General features: G+C 34.0%; 1 protein-coding gene and 1 non-coding gene across 3 annotated transcripts; both read right to left on the minus strand.

The window, feature by feature from the left end:
* Window positions 1-549: 549 nt before the first annotated feature.
* TRNAK-CUU (transfer RNA lysine (anticodon CUU)) lies at window positions 550-622 on the minus strand. Its single transcript has one exon. It is a non-coding gene; the product is annotated as a tRNA-Lys (tRNA).
* A 4,342-nt stretch (window positions 623-4,964) lies between these two features.
* Window positions 4,965-9,244, minus strand: LOC147395250 (actin-like). Of its 2 annotated transcripts, none has more exons than XM_086450569.1 (4): window positions 9,090-9,244; window positions 6,372-6,927; window positions 5,440-6,053; window positions 4,965-5,302 (listed from the first exon to the last, which is right to left on the minus strand). In XM_086450569.1, the coding sequence occupies exons 2-4, from the start codon at window positions 6,688-6,690 to the stop codon at window positions 5,237-5,239; spliced, it is 999 nt and encodes a 332-aa protein (XP_086306695.1). In that variant the 5' UTR covers window positions 6,691-6,927; window positions 9,090-9,244; the 3' UTR covers window positions 4,965-5,236. The 2 variants fall into 2 exon arrangements, with proteins under 2 accessions (XP_086306695.1, XP_086306696.1); XM_086450570.1 differs by lacking the exon at window positions 9,090-9,244 and having other exon boundaries at window positions 6,372-6,774; window positions 6,867-6,923.
* Between the last annotated feature and the right edge of the window lie 10,911 nt (window positions 9,245-20,155).

Consider the following 20,155-nt stretch of genomic DNA (forward strand, 5'->3'; position numbering starts at 1 on the left):
GGTGATTTGTGGGATATTCAGGGGAATTTGAGAGAGATATGCATGGTACTTTGAATGGTTAGTTGCCTTGCCCTTGCTAATCAGTTCTACCAGCTTGAGGGAGAGAATTTTAGATTAAAATAAAAAATTTCCCACATCCCTGTAGCGGATTGAAATTTCAAACAAGATATTTTTTATCAGCCTTCCCAAATTTTGGTGGCCCCTAAAATGTTGGGACATTAGGAAGCAATTGGGGGGCATGGTCTCATGAGTTGGGCTTAGAATCAAATCGACAAATGCACAAACTTATGGCCCATGAACAATATTTAGTTTAAAAAATTCTAAAAGAGTAATCCTCTGACACACGCCATAGCTTCATATTATCACTAGAATGTGCCAGATGGCATTTAGAGAGGTGGACCATTATGTAAATTAATTTAGAGAAAATTACTTGATAGTCCCTGCAGTAGGGATGTCTATCCAAATGCACCCCTTACTTTAGGGAGTTAGTAAAATCTTTCTTTCTTAAATAAAACATAAAACTCAAATCGTTCAGATAGATAAAAATTACGCCCACCGTGGGGCTCGAACCCACGACCACAAGGTTAAGAGCCTTGCGCTCTACCAACTGAGCTAGACGGGCTATTTGTAAAAAGTAGAATCCATTATTTTATATATAAACTTTTTAATAGATTCCCTTTAATTACACATACATGACACATGCTAAGTACAGTATTATTTCGTGAGTATCAACTACCTTCAAGTATGGTACATGTTTATCCTATTCTAAGAAGCCAAATTTAACACAACCCAAAGACAAGAACAATGGGCTTATTGGTTCTTCAAACCATTGAACCCCTTAGCATCCTTAAAAGATTTCATCTCTAGAAGAAAGGAGAGACATAGTAGTCTGATGCTCATGTTTGTTGAATGGGTGATCTTCTTCTATCAAATTTCCAATCTTGGATTCATCTTTCTTGCAACCCAAAATAGAATTTGACTCCTTAGAACTTGTTCCACCTTTAGATTTCTCGATATTGGGTACTTCATTCAAACTATCACAAATTTTTATTGGCTTATCAACAATAACTGGATTGTAGACTTCATGAGTTTGCTCTATCATAGTTGAATTTGTACCTTCTTTTGTGGTTGAGAAATGATCATCTTTTTTATCCTTGTAATTGTTAAAATTAGAATTACACCTCGAGAATGTTTCAATTTCCGTAGAAGACCGCTTGCAGAAACTACCAAACCCTTCGATCCCACGAGTTAGCTTTCGAACTCGATCCCTTTCTTCTTTGAGGAGTGACCCTTTTTCTAGCAACTTCAATGTCCTCTCAGATTTTTTTCTCAGAGTAATTCCCCAATTGAATCTGCATTGAAATATTTGTATCTTGTTAGAATGAAGATCAATTCCGTTAAAGTGATGGTGCACTTTTGAAGTATTACGTGACAGATGCATACCAATCAAACTGAAAGAAAAATTTTACAAGATGGTAGTAAGGTAAACTATATTTTATACGAAGTTGAATGTTGGGTGGTCAAGAAACATCGTATTAATAAATTGGATGTAGCAGAGATGAGGATGTTAAGAAAAATGAGTGAAAATTAAGAAAGATAAAATTAGAAATGATTATGTTTCAAAAAAATATTTAAGAGTAACTAACTCTGGTTGACTAAGATTATTTGGACACAAAGTCATGATTTTCTAACGCCTCCTTTGATGATACCCCCCCGATGTGGCATAGGCTAGAACCACAATTTTTTTTCCCTTGGGATACACAACTATACATCCTCATAAATATGTGCAATTATGTATCCTGAGAAAAATAAACTATGGTGGGGGGAGGGGAAAAAAATCATTATCCTTTGGGCATTACGAGCCCACTTAAAAGAAATATTCTAGTGGAATATCAAAAAAATATAAGTGAGAGAAAGACTCAAGAATTTAGATATTGACAATGAAGGCCATATGTAGTTCTGTGCTCACTCTCAATAACAAAAAAAAAAAAACTTGGCTTTGGATTAGGGTTGGGCTTTGACCTGATGGAATGAGTCTGGATTGAATAACTAGACCCATTTAGATATCAGGCCGAACTCAGTCTTGGGAGTTAGGCCGATGGCCCAATCCAATTTGATAATTTATCTATTATTTAATTTTAACATTAATATATATTTTAAAAGTCTCAAGTACGTGTGGGTTGGGTCGGGTTGGACACGTAATTCAGTATTTGGACTGGCCGGGCCCGACTATTAAATGGATTGCGTTCAGATTACATGGATCGGGCTTGGGGCATTAGGATCGAGCCATTTAAGGCCCGGTCTGACTTGTCTCAATGGCAACCCTAGCTTGGGGAGAGTGGATTCAAGGAACCAAGACCCCAAATCTTTGGGATAAAGGTTTGTTGTTGTTGTTGGAATGAAGATCAAATTGTTGAATAAGTAGAAGGGAAAATAATACTATACTGACCCTCTCTCATCTATATACTGAAAGCTTTGCATCTCTACCATAACATCTCTATCACTCTGAAACTCCTCTGCAACACTCTCTGGTCCATGAGTGAGAAGATGTTCTAGCAATATCATTGAATTATAAGACACTCTCCAATGCTTTCTATCAAATCTCAGAAACCTGAAACCACAAGTTGAAATAACAAATGTTCTATTGGAAATCCAAACAAGAGCACATATCAATCAGAATAGAATATAGAGCCACAATAAGCCTACTAACCTCTTATGAAGAATCTCCACTATTCTCCAATAATCATCCACTTCAAAAGCAGCCCTCGATATCAAACCCATGGTTCGCGTGTCTGGAGCCCACGAATTTCCATTTGTGGCTTCCTCTGTCAATCTTTATACACAAGCCGGGCAAAAAAAAAAAAACAAAAAACAAAACCACGCTTAACTTGAGAGACAGCAAAATAAGATAACAAACGATTTTTATTTTTAATTGAAGTATGGGGAATGAAACAAATCTTAGTTAGTTACACTTGTAATGGAGTACTCTCCTTTGATTAACATTCAGAGAATTTTGCTTGAGGCGCACAAAATAAGATAACAATCAGCTTTTACTTTTATGGACTACTTATAGGGAGATGGGGACTGATAAATATGTCCCTTACGCTACAATCGATATTTTTGATTACTAATCAGAGGAGAACACTCCGTTGTAAATGCAGTTGAGATTTATATCATGATCACCATTCAATCAAATTAAAATCGTTTGTCATCTAATTTCATGCATCATAAGATGTACGAAATTTATTCGTGGACAATGATCAAGCACAAGGTATGAAAATAAAAGCAGAGGCAACCCGCCTACCTAAATAAATTATACGAACAACAGACTTACAGTTGTGAAGGGGTAACATCGGTTAGAGCCAATCGAGCAGTTTTGAACTTCTCTTTGAGAAAGAAGGAAGCATGCTTCTTGAATTCATGGAAGAAAGGGGTACCCATGTTCTGGTTTTTGTTTCGGATGACAGACATGTTAATTTGTGATCGAAAAAAGAAGTAGAAGAACAAGATTGGTTTAGTTCAAAGGTGATAGATAAACTTGCGTAAGCGGGACATACAACTACTCCATTGATGAAACAAACACCACCTACTCTATAAAAAGTGGATTTGCAAATGTAATTAGAAGAAAAAGAGGATGACATGGAAGAGTAATTTAAAGCTTAAAAGGTATGGTTTTCAAGAAGTGTGAGTGAAGGTGGGACATATTTGAAAGTCCCAACTAAAATTTGGAAGGTTTCTTTGTGTCTTTAAGCTACTTTGAAGATGAAGTCAAGATATCAAAGTTTGTGTTTGAATTTAAAAGGGAAAAATACTAGAACAGTCATGTATGAGGCCAAAATTACTGGCCTAGGCATGTTATTAAAATATGGTTGTTTTTTACTTAACTCTCCACGATGTGGAGAATATTTGAGATACCACTCCTTATGTTTTCAAACAAATGACATGCTTTTGTGTACTCAATTTTCTGTGATTGACTACAACAAACGACCTGAATGCCTTGGTCTTCAACCTGTAGTGAAAAAAACTCTATAGATTTTTTTCTCTCCAAACTAGTCATCTTCAACTTTAAGATTCCATCTACTACGATCTTCATACATCAAGGCAAGATAAGAACTTTTGGGAAGTAGATAACGATGGAATTTTTTGTAGAAAAATTAAGGTTTTTATACAAAGGATCAAGATGAGATTGAAAATAATGGAGTGATGGTATTTTATAAATTAAAATAATGTATTTTGGAAGAAAAATCAAGGGTTTTTTGTCAAGAGGTTGAAGATGATGATATTTAGGTTATTTAGGATTGGGTATGAGTAACAAAAATTTCCATTATTGAGGCATGGAAATTCTTATAGATTTTTGGAAGACCTTGACTAAATGGCTCATTTTTTTCATATAGCTTTCATCAATTATATATTGATCTAATGTCACGTCTTAGGATTGTCTCTCCACATATTTTGACATATGTTGATTTATATCTATTTGGCAGTTATTGAAATAGATCTCTCGGATTAGTTCTAATCATATAGTGATTCTATTGCAACCCTCTGAAACTTCATCATGGAGCATGACGTTGAGATGTTTAACACACAAGTCGGAACGTGTTAGTAGAGACTCTTTAAGGTTATGGAGGTTGGTTTCTCTTATTGCATGTAAAGGGTTTGTGCCACGTGTTGATTTTGACGGTTCCACGCAGCATCGCCCTCCTAATGATTTTAATCCTTGTCAATCAACTCTCACCACCCCCCATTGAATTTGATGGTGGAAGGTTAAAGAGTGCCCCAGTCCAAGTATGTGGGATTTCATTCATTCAAAATCACAAGCTGATGAGAAAATACTTCTTATGCCCAAGAGGAATGGGTAGTAAACTAAAGGCTCACTTGGGGCAGCTCTGTTTTCAATTTAAGTGCTTTTATGGAACTACTCCTGTTGGAAACATTTCGATAAAATAACTATTTTTCGATGACAATGTTAAAAAAGAACATCTTATTTAGAGTCAAAGAGAATTTCTAGTGCCAAAACAACATACCCACTTTCATAACTTCTAAGAAGAAATAATAATTAAAATATTGGATTTCCATGATAAAACTCTCCTCAACCTTTCAAGGCTATTGTCCCATATGCTAAAATGACACCCAAAAAAGGAATACGCGAAGGTGGAGAACGGAAGAAAGCAAGCTGCATTTTCTTTCCTGGAAATAAGATGGTGTTCTTTGTAACCTTTCCCATTATCAAGCATGATCAGAAGCACTTCCTGTGTACGATTGACGGCCCAGATTCGTCGTACTCTGCCTTTGCAATCCACATCTGCATTCAAAATAAATAATATATTATACAGTCATAGGCATCAAAGAGAATATTTGGGTCAGAATGGAGTACATAATTATTTGTAAATTTGTGGCGTATTTGTTTATGTCTTTATAGATGTTTGAAATGGAACATACCTGCTGGAAAGTACTGAGGGATGCCAGGATGGAGCCTCCGATCCACACACTGTACTTCCTCTCAGGTGGAGCGACCACCTTGATTTTCATGCTGCTTGGTGCTAGTGCTGTGATCTCCTTGCTCATCCTGTCAGCAATGCCAGGAAACATGGTGGACCCACCACTGAGGACAATGTTTCCATATAGATCCTTCCTGATATCAACATCACACTTCATGATAGAGTTGTAGGTGGTCTCGTGAATGCCCGCAGCTTCCATTCCAATCATGGATGGCTGGAAAAGGACCTCTGGGCATCGGAAACGCTCCGCACCAATGGTGATCACTTGTCCATCTGGCAACTCGTAGCTCTTCTCAACAGAGGAACTGGTCTTTGCAGTCTCTAGTTCCTGCTCATAGTCGAGGGCAATGTAGGCCAGCTTCTCCTTCATATCCCTCACGATTTCACGCTCAGCTGTGGTGGTGAAGGAGTACCCTCGCTCAGTCAGGATTTTCATCAGAGCGTCAGTGAGGTCACGGCCTGCTAGGTCAAGACGTAGGATGGCATGTGGAAGGGCATACCCTTCGTAGATGGGAACCGTGTGGCTGACACCATCCCCAGAATCCAGAACAATACCTGCCCAACAAGTACAGAGCACCAAAGGAACAGTTGTTGTGTACACATCGTCACTATAAAGAAAAAGGTCACAATATGAAAATTATAACTGACACAGATAATATTGCCACGATAAAAATACAAGTTGATGGCGCAATAAGACCATTAATGGAGAGATCGACGGACCAGTTACTACAGTTTTCTTTTCAAGTGTGCAGCTTGGTGAAAACCAAATCCAATATAAGTTTATGACAACTCAATAGAGTTTCTGGCCTTGCCCTCGATTCAATCAAAATTTAAAACAACGATTGAAAACAACAAAGTAACTGAGATGCTTACCAGTCGTACGACCACTAGCATAAAGAGAAAGGACGGCCTGAATGGCAACATACATAGCAGGAGCATTGAAGGTCTCAAACATTATTTGGGTCATTTTCTCACGGTTAGCCTTGGGGTTGAGTGGTGCTTCGGTAAGGAGAACTGGGTGCTCCTCCGGGGCAACACGAAGCTCATTGTAGAACGTGTGATGCCAGATCTTCTCCATGTCATCCCAATTGCTAACAATTCCATGCTCAATTGGATATTTCAAAGTTAAAATACCACGCTTGGACTGAGCCTCATCCCCAACATAAGCATCTTTCTGACCCATGCCAACCATCACACCAGTGTGACGTGGGCGACCCACAATGCTAGGGAACACAGCTCTAGGAGCATCGTCTCCGGCAAATCCGCCTAAAATTTGGTAATTCCAATCAAAAGAACCAAATGTAAGCTCTCAGACTTTACTGGAAAGAAATAATAGTGCTTAAACAACAATGCCAGTACCTTGACCATTCCTGTCCCATTATCACACACGAGAGGCTGAATATCCTCACCGTCTGCCATTAGCTATCACCTGAAGGACAAGAGCATCAACTTCACATAAGAAATCATGGGAAAAAATACATCCGTTTGTCCCATGTAAGCAAATCACAAATTCAATTAGCTAGCAATAACTACAGTACTCCAAATGCATCAGCTTGATTTAGTCCTAAAGTGATAGCTCACCAAATTCCCTTTAAGTTAGAGTAGCATATTTAATGAAGCTAGCAACCCATATCGGTTATTTTATCCTGAATATTGAAGACTAACAAATACCCAATTTGATCCACCTATCAATATTTAAAGGCAAAGTTCCATTTAATATACAGCAATCTACTTCAGCCTCAGACACCAGTGCAATGGAGCATTGCATGAATAACCAGGTTATAGTCAAGAAGCAAAAAATGGGAGATAATAGATTTAACAGCCAAACAGATTGGATTTCCATGATAAAATAGCTGATATGTACACAATAAACTTCATCCCTTCACCCAAGATAACCCAAAATGCCAGCCAAACAGATCTAACAGATAATGGAACATATATAAACGAAAATTGACAATAACTGAACTTTTTCTTCCTCTTTTATTAAAATAACTTTGTCCAACAATCCAAAAGAAAGAAGAATGATTAGACTCAGATTATCCTAAAAAAACGAAGCAATTTGAATACCAGATTTAGGTACGATGCAAATTTCTCAGTGAAGATGAAAAAAATAATAATAATAAAATTAACAAAGAATTACATTATGAGAGCACAACAACAAAAAAAAAAAATTGAAAAGTTAGAATAATGATCTTTGGGTCTCCTTTTTGAAAGGAAAAAGATTGAAATGTATCACATCATATGCCAAATTGTAATCGATGGCCAGGACTGATTTATCTGAAACCTAATTTAGACCAAAATCTATGACAAGAATCCTTATGCCAGGCAAATGCTGGAGGCAGGTTGCCCAACAAGCTTTTATGCTTCGAATTGATAGTTTCCAAACCAAATTAAAAGGGGAGCAAGAAAAAAAAAACTCATAAATTAAACAAAAATGCAATCAAATCCCATAACTTATACCATTTTACATATGAAACAGGAAAAGAAGCTCAAAGCCTTTTAATTTCATAAGATGAAGCAAGAAAGTAAACACTTATTATAGTATTATACAAAGATTACTCAAGAAAATAACTTTTGTAATAGAAAAATTACAAAATATCAACAACAAAAAAAAATTTGGCATTTTGTATTTTTGCCAAATTTCAAATGAAAAACACAAATTATACTCAAACTTCTCACATTCCATGCTTTTCTCATAGACTGAATTACAAACTAGGGCCAAAACTGATTGATCTAAAGCCTAATTCATTCTGATACCTATAACAAGAATCAAAAGGAAGCAAGCAGTAAACCAAAAAGAAAAAATTCCATAAAATCAATCAAATGGAACTACAATTTAAATTCAATTTGAGAAACAGGGAATGGAAAGTGTTTAAAAATTACCATTTTTTTTAAAGCAAAAATTCACAATTCAACAAATGTTTTTTTTTTTTTGGTTTGACAAGAATTGATCCTACAACCTCTTTGGTGAGAATGAGTGTTCCAAGATGACCATGAAATGCAGATCTCTAATACATTGGTAAAAAAAAATCAGATCTTGCATGAGGAGAAAAATTGAAATTTTTATCAGCACAGACGTGCTTTTGAATTTTCCATGAACCGATAATAATCAACAATGCAAGAATCAAATTAACTTTAATAATCTGCCACAAAAAAATTCAAATCAAATTAGTATCTCAAAAAACCTACTTCACCATCCCAATACCCCAAACAAAAAGCCAATACAGATCCACATTAACCACCAGTCAAAAAATTTACAAAATATCAATCAAAAGCCACAATCCCAACTAAATCGAACCCAACAACGATAAAATAACCAAATCAAAAAAAAAAAAACCTTAAAACTAAAATCCAGATCAAACAGACATGCACACTCTTCAGATCAAATTAGCAGTTCTATCCAAACACATTTTCATGAATCAAATATCATAAGATAATAAGAATCCATTCGAATAATCGGAAAATGCAACCTTGGATCTCAAACCACAACGAAAACTACAGATCGATCATCGGTAACTGATCTAGATCTTTCAATGGATCGATCTAACAACAAATTATCAAAAGAGGAGATTATTTAGAAGTAGAATTCACCTCTGAAACCCTAGATTTCGCTTTCCTTGAGAATCTGATCTGGAGAACGACCTCCTTCGATCCTGCCTTCCCGTTCCCCTTGTTTTTGAAATGGAAATGACGCCCAAATAAAACTCAAACCAAAATGAAATGCGCCGTAAATTACTCTATCGAATTCGGACCGTTCGCTCTTATAATATGGATCTACGGTTTAGAATACGGGTCACGCTGATCTGGATCTCTGGTTGTTACAATTTTTTTTCCTGATTATTCGGTCCGTTTTAGCAGTTATAAAGACTAATTTTAAAGTACCATTTTTAGAATCTTGAATTTATCCTAGTCTGTCAATGGATCGGATCTGGAACCATCCGGATTTGATCCAGAATAAATCTGATAATAATTGGATCAAATCTAGAAATAGCCTTTTGTTTAATTGCTCGTGGTGTCAAATTCTCATTGGTACGAGCCCAGAACACAGGGCTGCAACTCGGGCGGTTTGGGCTGGATTAGGGATCAACCCATGCCTAATCCAAACTTAACAAACACCAACCCTGCCCGCACCCAACCCAAGTCGAGTTGGCCCGATTAATTTATTCCCCATTAATACTACGTAATTTAGCAATGATAAAGACTGGCATGCAAAAGAATTTAAAATTTACAATTATTTATCCTAAAATTTACATAATTTACATATGTAAAATTATAAGTAAATTTAAAAAAGACAGAAAATGATGATTAAAGAAAATTACCATCTTAATTCATTTCTAGTTAATCGTAATTTCCAACTAAACAATATTTACATTGTATAACAATATAGTATTACATAAACAAAGGCATTAATAACAGAGCAATTATTTATTTTGTGAAAAATAAGTACACATTTATTTTAATATATAGAGAAACAAAAATATACAGTCTAAGAGGCCCATTCTCACCCAAAGGGACATTGATCAGGTTTGGAAGGGGTTATCTAACTAATTCGAGCTGCCCTTAATCTACAAATAAATTTAGGGTTAGGATCTTTGTTAGGTCCAGACCTCTCCCAATTCACACTTGGGTCATGTATTGGCTAGCTTGGGTTGGGCTTTATAAATTTAAACTAAGCCCATCATAGAACTTAAGTAGTCTAGAGCTTGGTTTTGGGCTTGGGCCTATTTGTTCAAATCTCAATCCTAAGAATTTCACCTCTACTTAATCTAACTAAAAAAAAAAAGTCTCAACATGTTAGCTAAGAATGACCAATGTAGAATCTAATATATGTAACAGTTTAGATTTAGTTGGAGTTAGCATTAGTTACTTATATGTTGTATTAGAGCCCTTTTATATGGGTGTTCTAAAAAATGGCCGAATATTTTGCCAAAATTAGTGGCCCAGTTATGTTTTCAAATTTTCATCAAGAAGTTCTTATATCAATCTTAATATTTATATATGGGTTGGGATCCATTGGCTCATGAGAAAACACATGATTCCAATTGTTCAAATATAAAATCCAATAGTTGAGATTTATGTGTATCTTGATGACACAAATCTTAGAGATACTTGATCCGAGAATAGATATCAATAGTTGGATTTTGTGTTTAAATGGTTGGGATTAAGTGTTTTTTTCATGGGTCAAAGGATCTTAACCCAAATCAAAAACCCAAAAGCGTAAGTATATCTCCCGAATTTTCATAATCTAGTAAAAGACATGACCTTTTATCCAAGGTTCATAAGGCTAAAAAGGTAAAATAAAAAAATATGTGACCATAAGATAGATACCTTGTTTGATAAAAATAAATAAATATCAATAACTTTGGCTACTACGTTTCAATATTACATAAGACTATCACTTAGAATCTAGTCTTGAAGTAATGTTTCTGGATTAAGAGAAGAATTGATATCATTTTGATCGAAACATTCCATTACAATGCTATACATTCCAAAACATTCAATGTTTCCGAATCAATATTTGTTATCAAATTAAACTAATATTGATTTTATTGATCAACAAATTCCAATATTTTGAATCATATATGAGTATGTTCTCTTCAACATGACTATCATATACACAATTTGTGGGGGAAAAAAAAATGAAATAGCAAAAAGACAAACAAGGCACAAAGATTTTCATAAGTTCGATAATGTGCCTATATCCAAGAAATAGAACAAAAACAATTACTATTTTCTCATAAAAAATATTACACGATTGTCCTTTTCATATCCCTTAAAAAAATTGGGACAGGGACGTTGCTCCCTACACCCTCCAACCTTGCGTAACACAACAGATTACAAGACATTTACACCACAAATTCCTTTTTTTTTTTTTTTTTAATTACTAACTTGTGAAGATCATCCCTACAAAAATCATCATTATTATTTTTTTTTATTGATTATAATTGATTGTTCATAATTTTTAACTTGTAAACCACTTTTTATGAAACAATAGTTACCGAATGAGACAATCTTTGATGTGGATGAAATGTCATATCATAATAAGTATCGTTAAAATAATTAGTTGAAAACTTTTCAAAGGTAATTTGGTACCTTTCAATAAAAACCATAAAAAAAAACTGTTTACCCGTGGAAATGGAACAACCCACTGTGGAAAATGTCTTGTATTGTAAGTTTGCATGATTGCGGGGTGAGAAATGTGATTTGGACTTTGGAAGTTTATATTTGTGTATTTTTGTGAGAAAAAGAATCTTTTTTTTCTTTCTAATGAAATGATTTTCCCCTTTTTAAGGAAAAATATTTTCCTACCTAACCAACCCAAAGTATGGTTTTTGTATTGTATTCCAAAGGTGCATGATTTGTGGGAAAATACAATTTCTCTCTTGAAGGTAGATATTTTTCTACCCAACCCTTCAGAAAAATTATTTTCTCATCTTCTGATGTTATTCTCTCAGGATTACAGTAATTAGCGTTCCCCTGAATGAAAAATCAATTCTCTTTTTAATATTTTCCTTGGTGCAATCGACCATTAGAATTCATTTTCCCAAGAAATTTGCTTTTCCATTGATTTATTTCTCTCTTCAATCATAGTGATTCCATGAAAGTTTTGAAGAGAGAGAGAGGGAGACCAAGTGGGTATTTGGAGGGGGTTGAAATTGAGAAGGGATGATTGTTTAGACATGGGTCATGATGGTTTGACTTTGGTGATAGTGGCAAAATTATGAGGCATGGGCATGAGAGTGTGCGTGGAGATGGTATTTAATTATCTTACCCCACATCCAATATAAATAAATCCTTGGGAATCACATTAGACGAATCTCAAAGACCATCTAAAGGTTTCAACTTGTCTCTTTGATGATGAAAACCAAGCACATTTTACTCACCATTCATTTTCTCATTATGGCTCAACATGATTAAAGAAAGAAAGAATAATTAAGGAATCCCCACTTATAATATTAAAAATAAAAAATAAAAATTTACCAAATCTCATCCATCTTAACCTCCTCCAGATTCTATGGGGGAATCCTAAGTTACTAGCCCCAATTGTTGCTTACAAAGCACTCAAAAAAAGAAAATAGAAGTTCAGATCTTGTACTTCAGGGAGTGGGGTTTCAACTTGACTCCCGGTCAACTTTATGTAACACACTACACACTTTGTCAGGTTGGCCATGCCTTAGAAGAACTAGGCATCAAATTTAGTCAACTATCTTGACCATTTTATTGTATAAATATTTGACTCACACTTTTGTAGATATAGGCTCAAAAATAAATATGGATTATAAATTTTAGTTGTATAGTTAAAAATATACAAAAGATTAGAACCTAAGGCATGTCACCTTGAAGATTAAGAATGGGATGATAGAATAGTGGTACCCAATTGGGACAATACATAATCCATAAAAAACAGTTTGGAAGATTTGTCACTTTTCTCGAGATGGTGATCCATAAGCATGAGTCCCAAAAATGAACAATCATGGATCCCTAAGATCCTGAGACAACGTAATAGAGAGAAAATCAAATTATGGTTCAATAAGGCAGGCTTATAAATAAAGAGAATGAAGCTTTATTTTAGGATCTTTCTATTGATTTTTATTATTTTGATAGAAATCCAACTTAAGCATCGAAGATTATTTGACAGGCATCACACGATACCCAAGACACAAAACATTTATGATCTACTAATTTCAAGGAGTTAGTGATTGCAAAGAAAATAGAAGGATAAAATAAAATAATTTTAGATTACTCCTCTAACAAAAAGCTAATTTAAGCATTAAAGAATATTTGACAGATATCATACAGATGTCCAAAATACAAAACACTAGTGATCTTAAGGAGTTAGTGATTGTAAAAATATATATTTTAGATTACATATAGATTCACACTTTGTATTAGGCTTGGAGATCGCCATTTACCAGCCTGATGACAAGGGCGTTGGTAAAAAAAAAGAATCAAATTCTAGAAATCACCTACTTAAACGATATTTGAATCGTTGTCCATTGATGAGGAAATGCAAACTTCATGGGTAAGAAGATCCCATGATTTTAAAGCTCGGCTAAAGCATCTCACAGTTGGAGTAAGTCATGTCGATCTTGAAGGTAACCAAACAAGAAAGTCGCCATGAATTGTCCAACACATTGGCTCATCAAGGATATGAGATAGTTACCCTGTATTTCGAAAATCTCAACCAAGTCTATGAAAACTTAGATGAGTCAATCAGGATTTGGGTGTATAAAATAATTAATTTTTAATAGTTTAAATATTGGCAGATTTACCAAAACATGCACAACTTTTCGTTTATTTACCAAAACGGTACACCGTAGCAATTAATTCCGAAAACGGTAAATTTATCGTTTTCGGAATTAAATTTTTTTACCAAAACGGTAAAAACAGTAAAATATATTTTTTTATACCGAAAATGCCCTTTTTTATTTTTTGACTGAAATTACAAAAATAAAATTGATTTCGATAAAAAAAAAAATTATAAATACATGTGATTGTTGGATTACCGAAAGAGAGTGAATCTTTTTAGTTGGATTTTCATTGTTTTAAGGTTAAAATTGTAAATATATATGTAAAAGAAAAAAGGGTATTTTCGGTATAAAAAAAATATTTTACTGTTTTTACCGTTTTGGTAAAAAATATTAATTCCGAAAACGGTAAATTTACCGTTTTCGGAATTAATTGCTACAGTGTACCGTTTTCGGAATTAATTTCGAAAACTCTACCGTTTTGGTAAATTATTCTTAAATATTTATAATATATGCATGTAAGATTTTTGATTGAACGTTTATTAATTAACTTTATAATAACAAAAAATAATAAGTATTTAAAAAATATATAAAAACCGATTTATAGGGTTTGGCTCATCCAAGATGAGGGAGTCGGATGAGTCAACTCACACGTTGGGTGCAGAGTTGAAATATTTATTTTAAGAACCATGGTGGACCCTGACGAGTTCGGTAAGGTTGTTCAACACCTGGTCATGGTGGTTGTGCACTTTTATCATTCCTTGCTTGCAAACTAAATCAAGCATCCGAGAAATTGACGATGTCATGACAAAATAGAAAATTTTGCTCAGATGGGACCCCAAGAAAGACAGAAGTAAAGGAGAAGAGACTTTCAAATTAAACTCAAACCATAGTATTAAAACTCGTCCTAGTCGACTTTGTGGTCAATTTACAAACTCGGCAGAACTCTTTGTCCATATAATAATAATAATAATAATAATCTAAATCTTAGTAATGCTAAAAGTAATATCTTATAAATATATAATACAATATTTACATGACTCTTATGAGTCAACTCGTGGGTAGGGCTATCGATGGTTTGGGACGTGATTGGATCTGGCTTAATTTGACTAATTCCATATGGATCGATAAGATTGTTCAGACCTAAAACCAATCTGATAAGTATTGTAGTCAACCCTAAGTAAGATTCAGTTTTCAATATGGCATCATAACATTGGGATCGAAATCTGATTCAATAACAATCAGATCAGGTCCCAATTAGATCAAAATCAATTTGATATATAATGTTTAGAAAAACTTCATATATATTTAAATAAAATACACTAGAAAGTGGCATATACCAAAAGGATTTATTTGAAATTTAAGATATTGATTAAAGAATTTTTTTTTTTTTTCCTTAAAGATTATATAATATTTGTAACTTTGAAAAAAATAAGTAGTATGCAAGTTGCAAGTTTATTGTTTTTTTTTTTTTTTTTAAATAACCAAATGGGTAGTGCTGGGGTGACGCAGGATTTACTGTGATTCTCACAATTCTGATGTGGACATGCATACATAACCGTAAATGATTTGTACTGATATCGCGAGGAAACACATCTATGGTTATGGCCCATTCCACGTCAAACTTGTGAGAATCACAGTAAATACCGTGTGTCATTCCAGCATTTTCCTAAATTTAAATATAGAAGTGGAAGGCATTTATTGCAACTCAAATTTTGGTGTGAACCATCCCACTCCACTTTCTCTTATTATAATAGTGAAGATAATATATATATATAAGGGTAGCTACTTCCGAAGAATCGAATTCACTTTCTACTTTAGAGAATGCAGCAAAACTACAACTTTCTTGCTTCGCTCTTTCCTTCTTTAAGTAGAGTTATATTTGAACATAGGAACCTATCTCAGCAGTTGGTAGACATTATATGTAAGGATGCTTTTAGGCATGCTTATGATAGGGTGTAATCTTGTTTTTTTCTGACTGGGGGTCTGCCTAACCTCCCATTAATCAATTAAAAATAAAAAAATACATAATGATAAGGGTAGCTTTAGTAGCCAAAGCCAATTCTAACCATCTACAATTCTAAATCACTTTTTATTGGTTAGAAGTTTTAAATTACGCTATTTTTTTTGTGAAAATAATCTCCTTACCATAAAGATCATCATCACAAAAAATTAGTTTATTCCGAAACTTCTAATCCATATAGAACAAAGGCATTGACTCCCTAATGTCGGTTGCCGAACAGGTTTGAAACCCAAATCCACAATCCAGATGCAAAGTCATTGGAAGAAAAGGGCTCGGATTTTGGGTCTGATCCAATCCATTGACGGTTAGCATCAAGTTCACTCGACTCATTGGAAATTTGAGTCTTGAGTTTTAAAGTTTAAAGTTCGAACCCCTTCAGAGGATCCGATGCACTTTCTCTGTCACAGTTAAAACCGTTTGGTTGCTTCTCCTTTAATATCTCTCTTGTAAAACGTGGAAAAAGCAAACAAATCAAAGAAGCTGAAACTCAGGAGAACACAAAAAAACAAATAGAAAAGATGGTGTTTTGGTCGAATATGAGTTAACATTCTACATAGGATAAATATATATATGGAATGTAACCTCTCTCTCTTGCACTCTTTTCTTTGTTTCTCTCATTTGAGTTTTTTTTTTTTTTTTCTTCTTCTTGTATTTTATTCTCCATTTGTTCCTTTATGGGTGTGTCAAATTCAGAGATCTTTATTGCAGATCGTTGTCAAATTACGACTTCATCAGAAGATCATGATCATTATCGACCGAAAGAAAAAGATATTAATATTGAGGAAGAAAAGAAAGAAGAGAAATGCCAGATTTTATTTTCTTCTGAAGAGTTCAAAATTCCAACACTAGGAGGATTCAATGTAGAAGATGATGATGATGGGTTTCGAACTCCGACGTCTTTGGTTCACAAAACTGAAGTGAAACAACAATGCCCACCCGCACCAAGAAAACCCAAATCACTTCCATTGAAGAAAAGAAAAGTGACATCGAATCTGATCCGAATTGATTTGTCCAAAGAGATTGAATTGTTGTTTCCCCCACTTGTTGAAGATCAAGACCGTAAGATCAAGAAAGCGAGAGGTGATAACATCATCAGCAGCAGCAGCAACAACAACTACTACAAGAAGTAACTTTTTCAATGGGTATGCAAGATAGGGCACGAAAATCAATGGGAAAATGATTTTTCTGGAAAATTTTGATTTACAGGTGTACGATTGCTCGTTTTTGTATTTTCCCATCTAGGGGGGAAAATATTCTTCCATTAGATCTCCCAAAATGATTTTCTTGCTATTGTGGGAAATTCTAATGCCATTCTCTCATCATTATCCCCACCCCACCTAAAAAGAAGTTCCTTGTTGATATTTTCCTTGGTGCAATTGATCATCTGAAAACATTTTACGAGGAAATCAATTTGTAAGGATCATTTTCTAAGAAAAATTAATTTTTCTTGAGAAAATGATTTCTTCTTCTCTCTATCTCTCTCCTCTTTTTGTTTTTTGTTTTTTTTTTCATTTTTATATCATAGAGATCCTATCTGTATTTAGAGATAAAATTGTGTTATAGTGTGGGGGTTTGCTCAGTTTCATGAATTAATATATATGAACAGCTTTTTATTTATTTTTTAATTTGTAAGGGTGATATCTTCGTTTGGGTTTGGTGGGTATTGGTCCAAGACCTAGATCTAGTGATATGGTAAAGCTAAAGATGCAAAGATCAACACTGAAGTACAAGCAATGGAAAAGGTGGACGCATAGCATCCCTACTTTACTGAACCATATTCTCTTGTAAACCAGGTTCTATGTTGTTTAAAGAAAAAGGCTTGGTTCTCAAGTCGTGCAGACTATGTGATAAAAAACATAAAAATGAAAATGAAAAATGGAGGTTTTGGTGAGAATTTTGATAATATTATAGATTGAAATTATATTTTTCTTTTTTATTCCATAGTCCATATATACATATAAAATCAGTAACCTTGGATTCCCTAACAAGATGTAATAGAAAAAGATTATTATTAATTTTTTAAATGTTAGAGTTCCAAGATCTATTTTTGTATGGAGATTGTATTAAATTCCCACCCAATTTTTCAAGACAGACAAACATCCTCCATGCATGGTTTTCACCAAATTATTGACAAAAAATAATTACTTCAATAGTAAATAATTGAATATGAGACTTATAATTCTTTTACTTCTCATTGAAGACTTGTTTCCCAGAATCTTAGAAAAGCTTGTGTACCATTACTTTATTTTAACAAATCATAAGGTCTCGTTTGGGAACAATATGTGTTTTGCATTTTTGATAGAAGAACTTTTGCGTAATTGATTGTTAAGTCGTGATAAATGCATGTGATCTTGATACGCAGCTGATGTGGCAAGGGCACAGAACCATAGATCATTTTCATCGGGATATATAGGAAAAAGATGTGCAGTTATGTGCCCTTGCCATGTCAGTCGCGTACCAAGACCGCCTGCATTCATCATTGTTCTTGATTGTTTATGAGTGTTTAGGAAACAACTTCTTTAGCATTCTGGTAATTAATTATATTAAAATTTATTCTTTTTAATTGATATCCTACAAATACTCTAGTCATTTTAGTCATTAACTTAAAAACCTAAGGGTATTGCCATCCCAAAAAAATATGTACTTTTAAATTCCATTATTAGCTTCCACGAACACTGGAAGTGAGAAACTGATTTAGGCAACTTTTCTTGCTTTTCTCATTTTCAGCTTTTGCTTTTGATCGGAAACGCTTCTCAAGTCTTTTACCGAACAATAATCTTACCACTAAACATGTTCCAAAATGTAAACTAATCTTTTTCCATGAAAATGATTTTAGAAATTTGAACTTTTTTCTTTTCTTTCGATACGTCTACGATGTCGCTACATTTAAATAAAATAAAATTCAAATGCATCCCAATGAACATGACTTCCATCATTGTCAATGGACCCACCCTACTACATAAATTGTAAACTTGCCCCCCACAAACTCATCAATCCCCCATCACTCAATCACTGGAAATGAACTTTTTCATGATTGTTGGCCTTGATCTTAAAAAAAAGTTGTCAATGCTTTAGCTGTGGATAAGTTAATTATGTTCCCTAGCTTAATTAGTATGTTGTTGAGTCAGGTGGCCTGACTCAACAGCATACCATGGTCCATAGCTCTCTTGAGTTCACGGGGGTAGACCAGATTTAAAAAGTAAAAAATTTATTGATTCAAGATTTTCATAATGGAAGGCCACCAAACTCGAAGTTAAAATTCAAATCAAATGATTAAAAATTATCTTTACTTTTCAAAAAAAACATACTTCTTAAACTTATGTGATACGTATACCGTGACATCCAATCATGTTTTTGGATGCCACATTGAAGTGAGGTCTTGGAACTTTCCTTACTAACTTAATAAGTGTTTTTGGATGTTTGTTTGGACAACGAGGCATCTGAAAGGCAGCTTATGTTTATCCTTTAACCACTCTCATTTATTAGGAAAATTGTTATTTATTGAGTTTTTTATCCCAGCTGTTAGATTAAGGTTTAATCTAATAGTTAGGATAAGTTCTTCTTTTGAAACCATATAATAATGTTATTCCATATTTTACTTAAGATTAAGGTTTTCTTCTTATAGGTTTTGAGAGAGATAGAGAGAGGGGTGTAAAAGAGTTTCAGGACTTTGATTTGGTATTATTATTCTCCTTTTAGTTTTCTCAATGAAGAAGATTGGATTTTGTCTATGGTCATAGGTATCGTTGCTGAACCACATAAATCTTTACTTTAAGTTTTGCTATATTCTTCTCAATTGTAATGGGTAGGAATTTTTCTCTCCATCATTGGGATGTTAGGGATTCCTAAGAAAAAATGTATTCCTTATGAAAAAGTGTACTAATTCCTAAAGAATCGTAACTGATCTCTAGAAAATCTCTATTTCTCCTCAAATCGTAGTGGTGATGTTGATGGAGAGCTTCAATCTCTGTATAAAAAAAAAAAAAAAGTCTCATTTATTACTTCTAAGAAGAGATCAAAATTGAAGAAAAAAAAATCATCCCTATCAACCCCACCCCAACACCCAAAGAGAAAAGAAAAGAAATAATTTTAAGTAACATGGCATCACAAACTCATGCACCCTTCATCTGTTACATTGGATGACAATAGCTTATAATTTTAGGTCTTTGGATTTTGTGAAACTCCATAGAGCACATGCAAATGAGATGCATGTCTAAAGTCAACCTAGTTTTGGGGAAAATATACCAATTCTTTCCAACATAATCTAGAGTTTTTTTTTCATCTCACTTGCTTATAAAATATTATATATACTTAGATGAATTAAAAAATATTTAAATTGCCCCTCTTAGTTAAAGTCTGATTAAAATGTAAACAAATTACCTCTT

The sequence above is a fragment of the Akebia trifoliata genome, chromosome 8, assembly GCF_017979445.1.
Source record: "Akebia trifoliata isolate Shusen 1 chromosome 8, ASM1797944v1, whole genome shotgun sequence".
NCBI lineage: Eukaryota > Viridiplantae > Streptophyta > Magnoliopsida > Ranunculales > Lardizabalaceae > Akebia > Akebia trifoliata.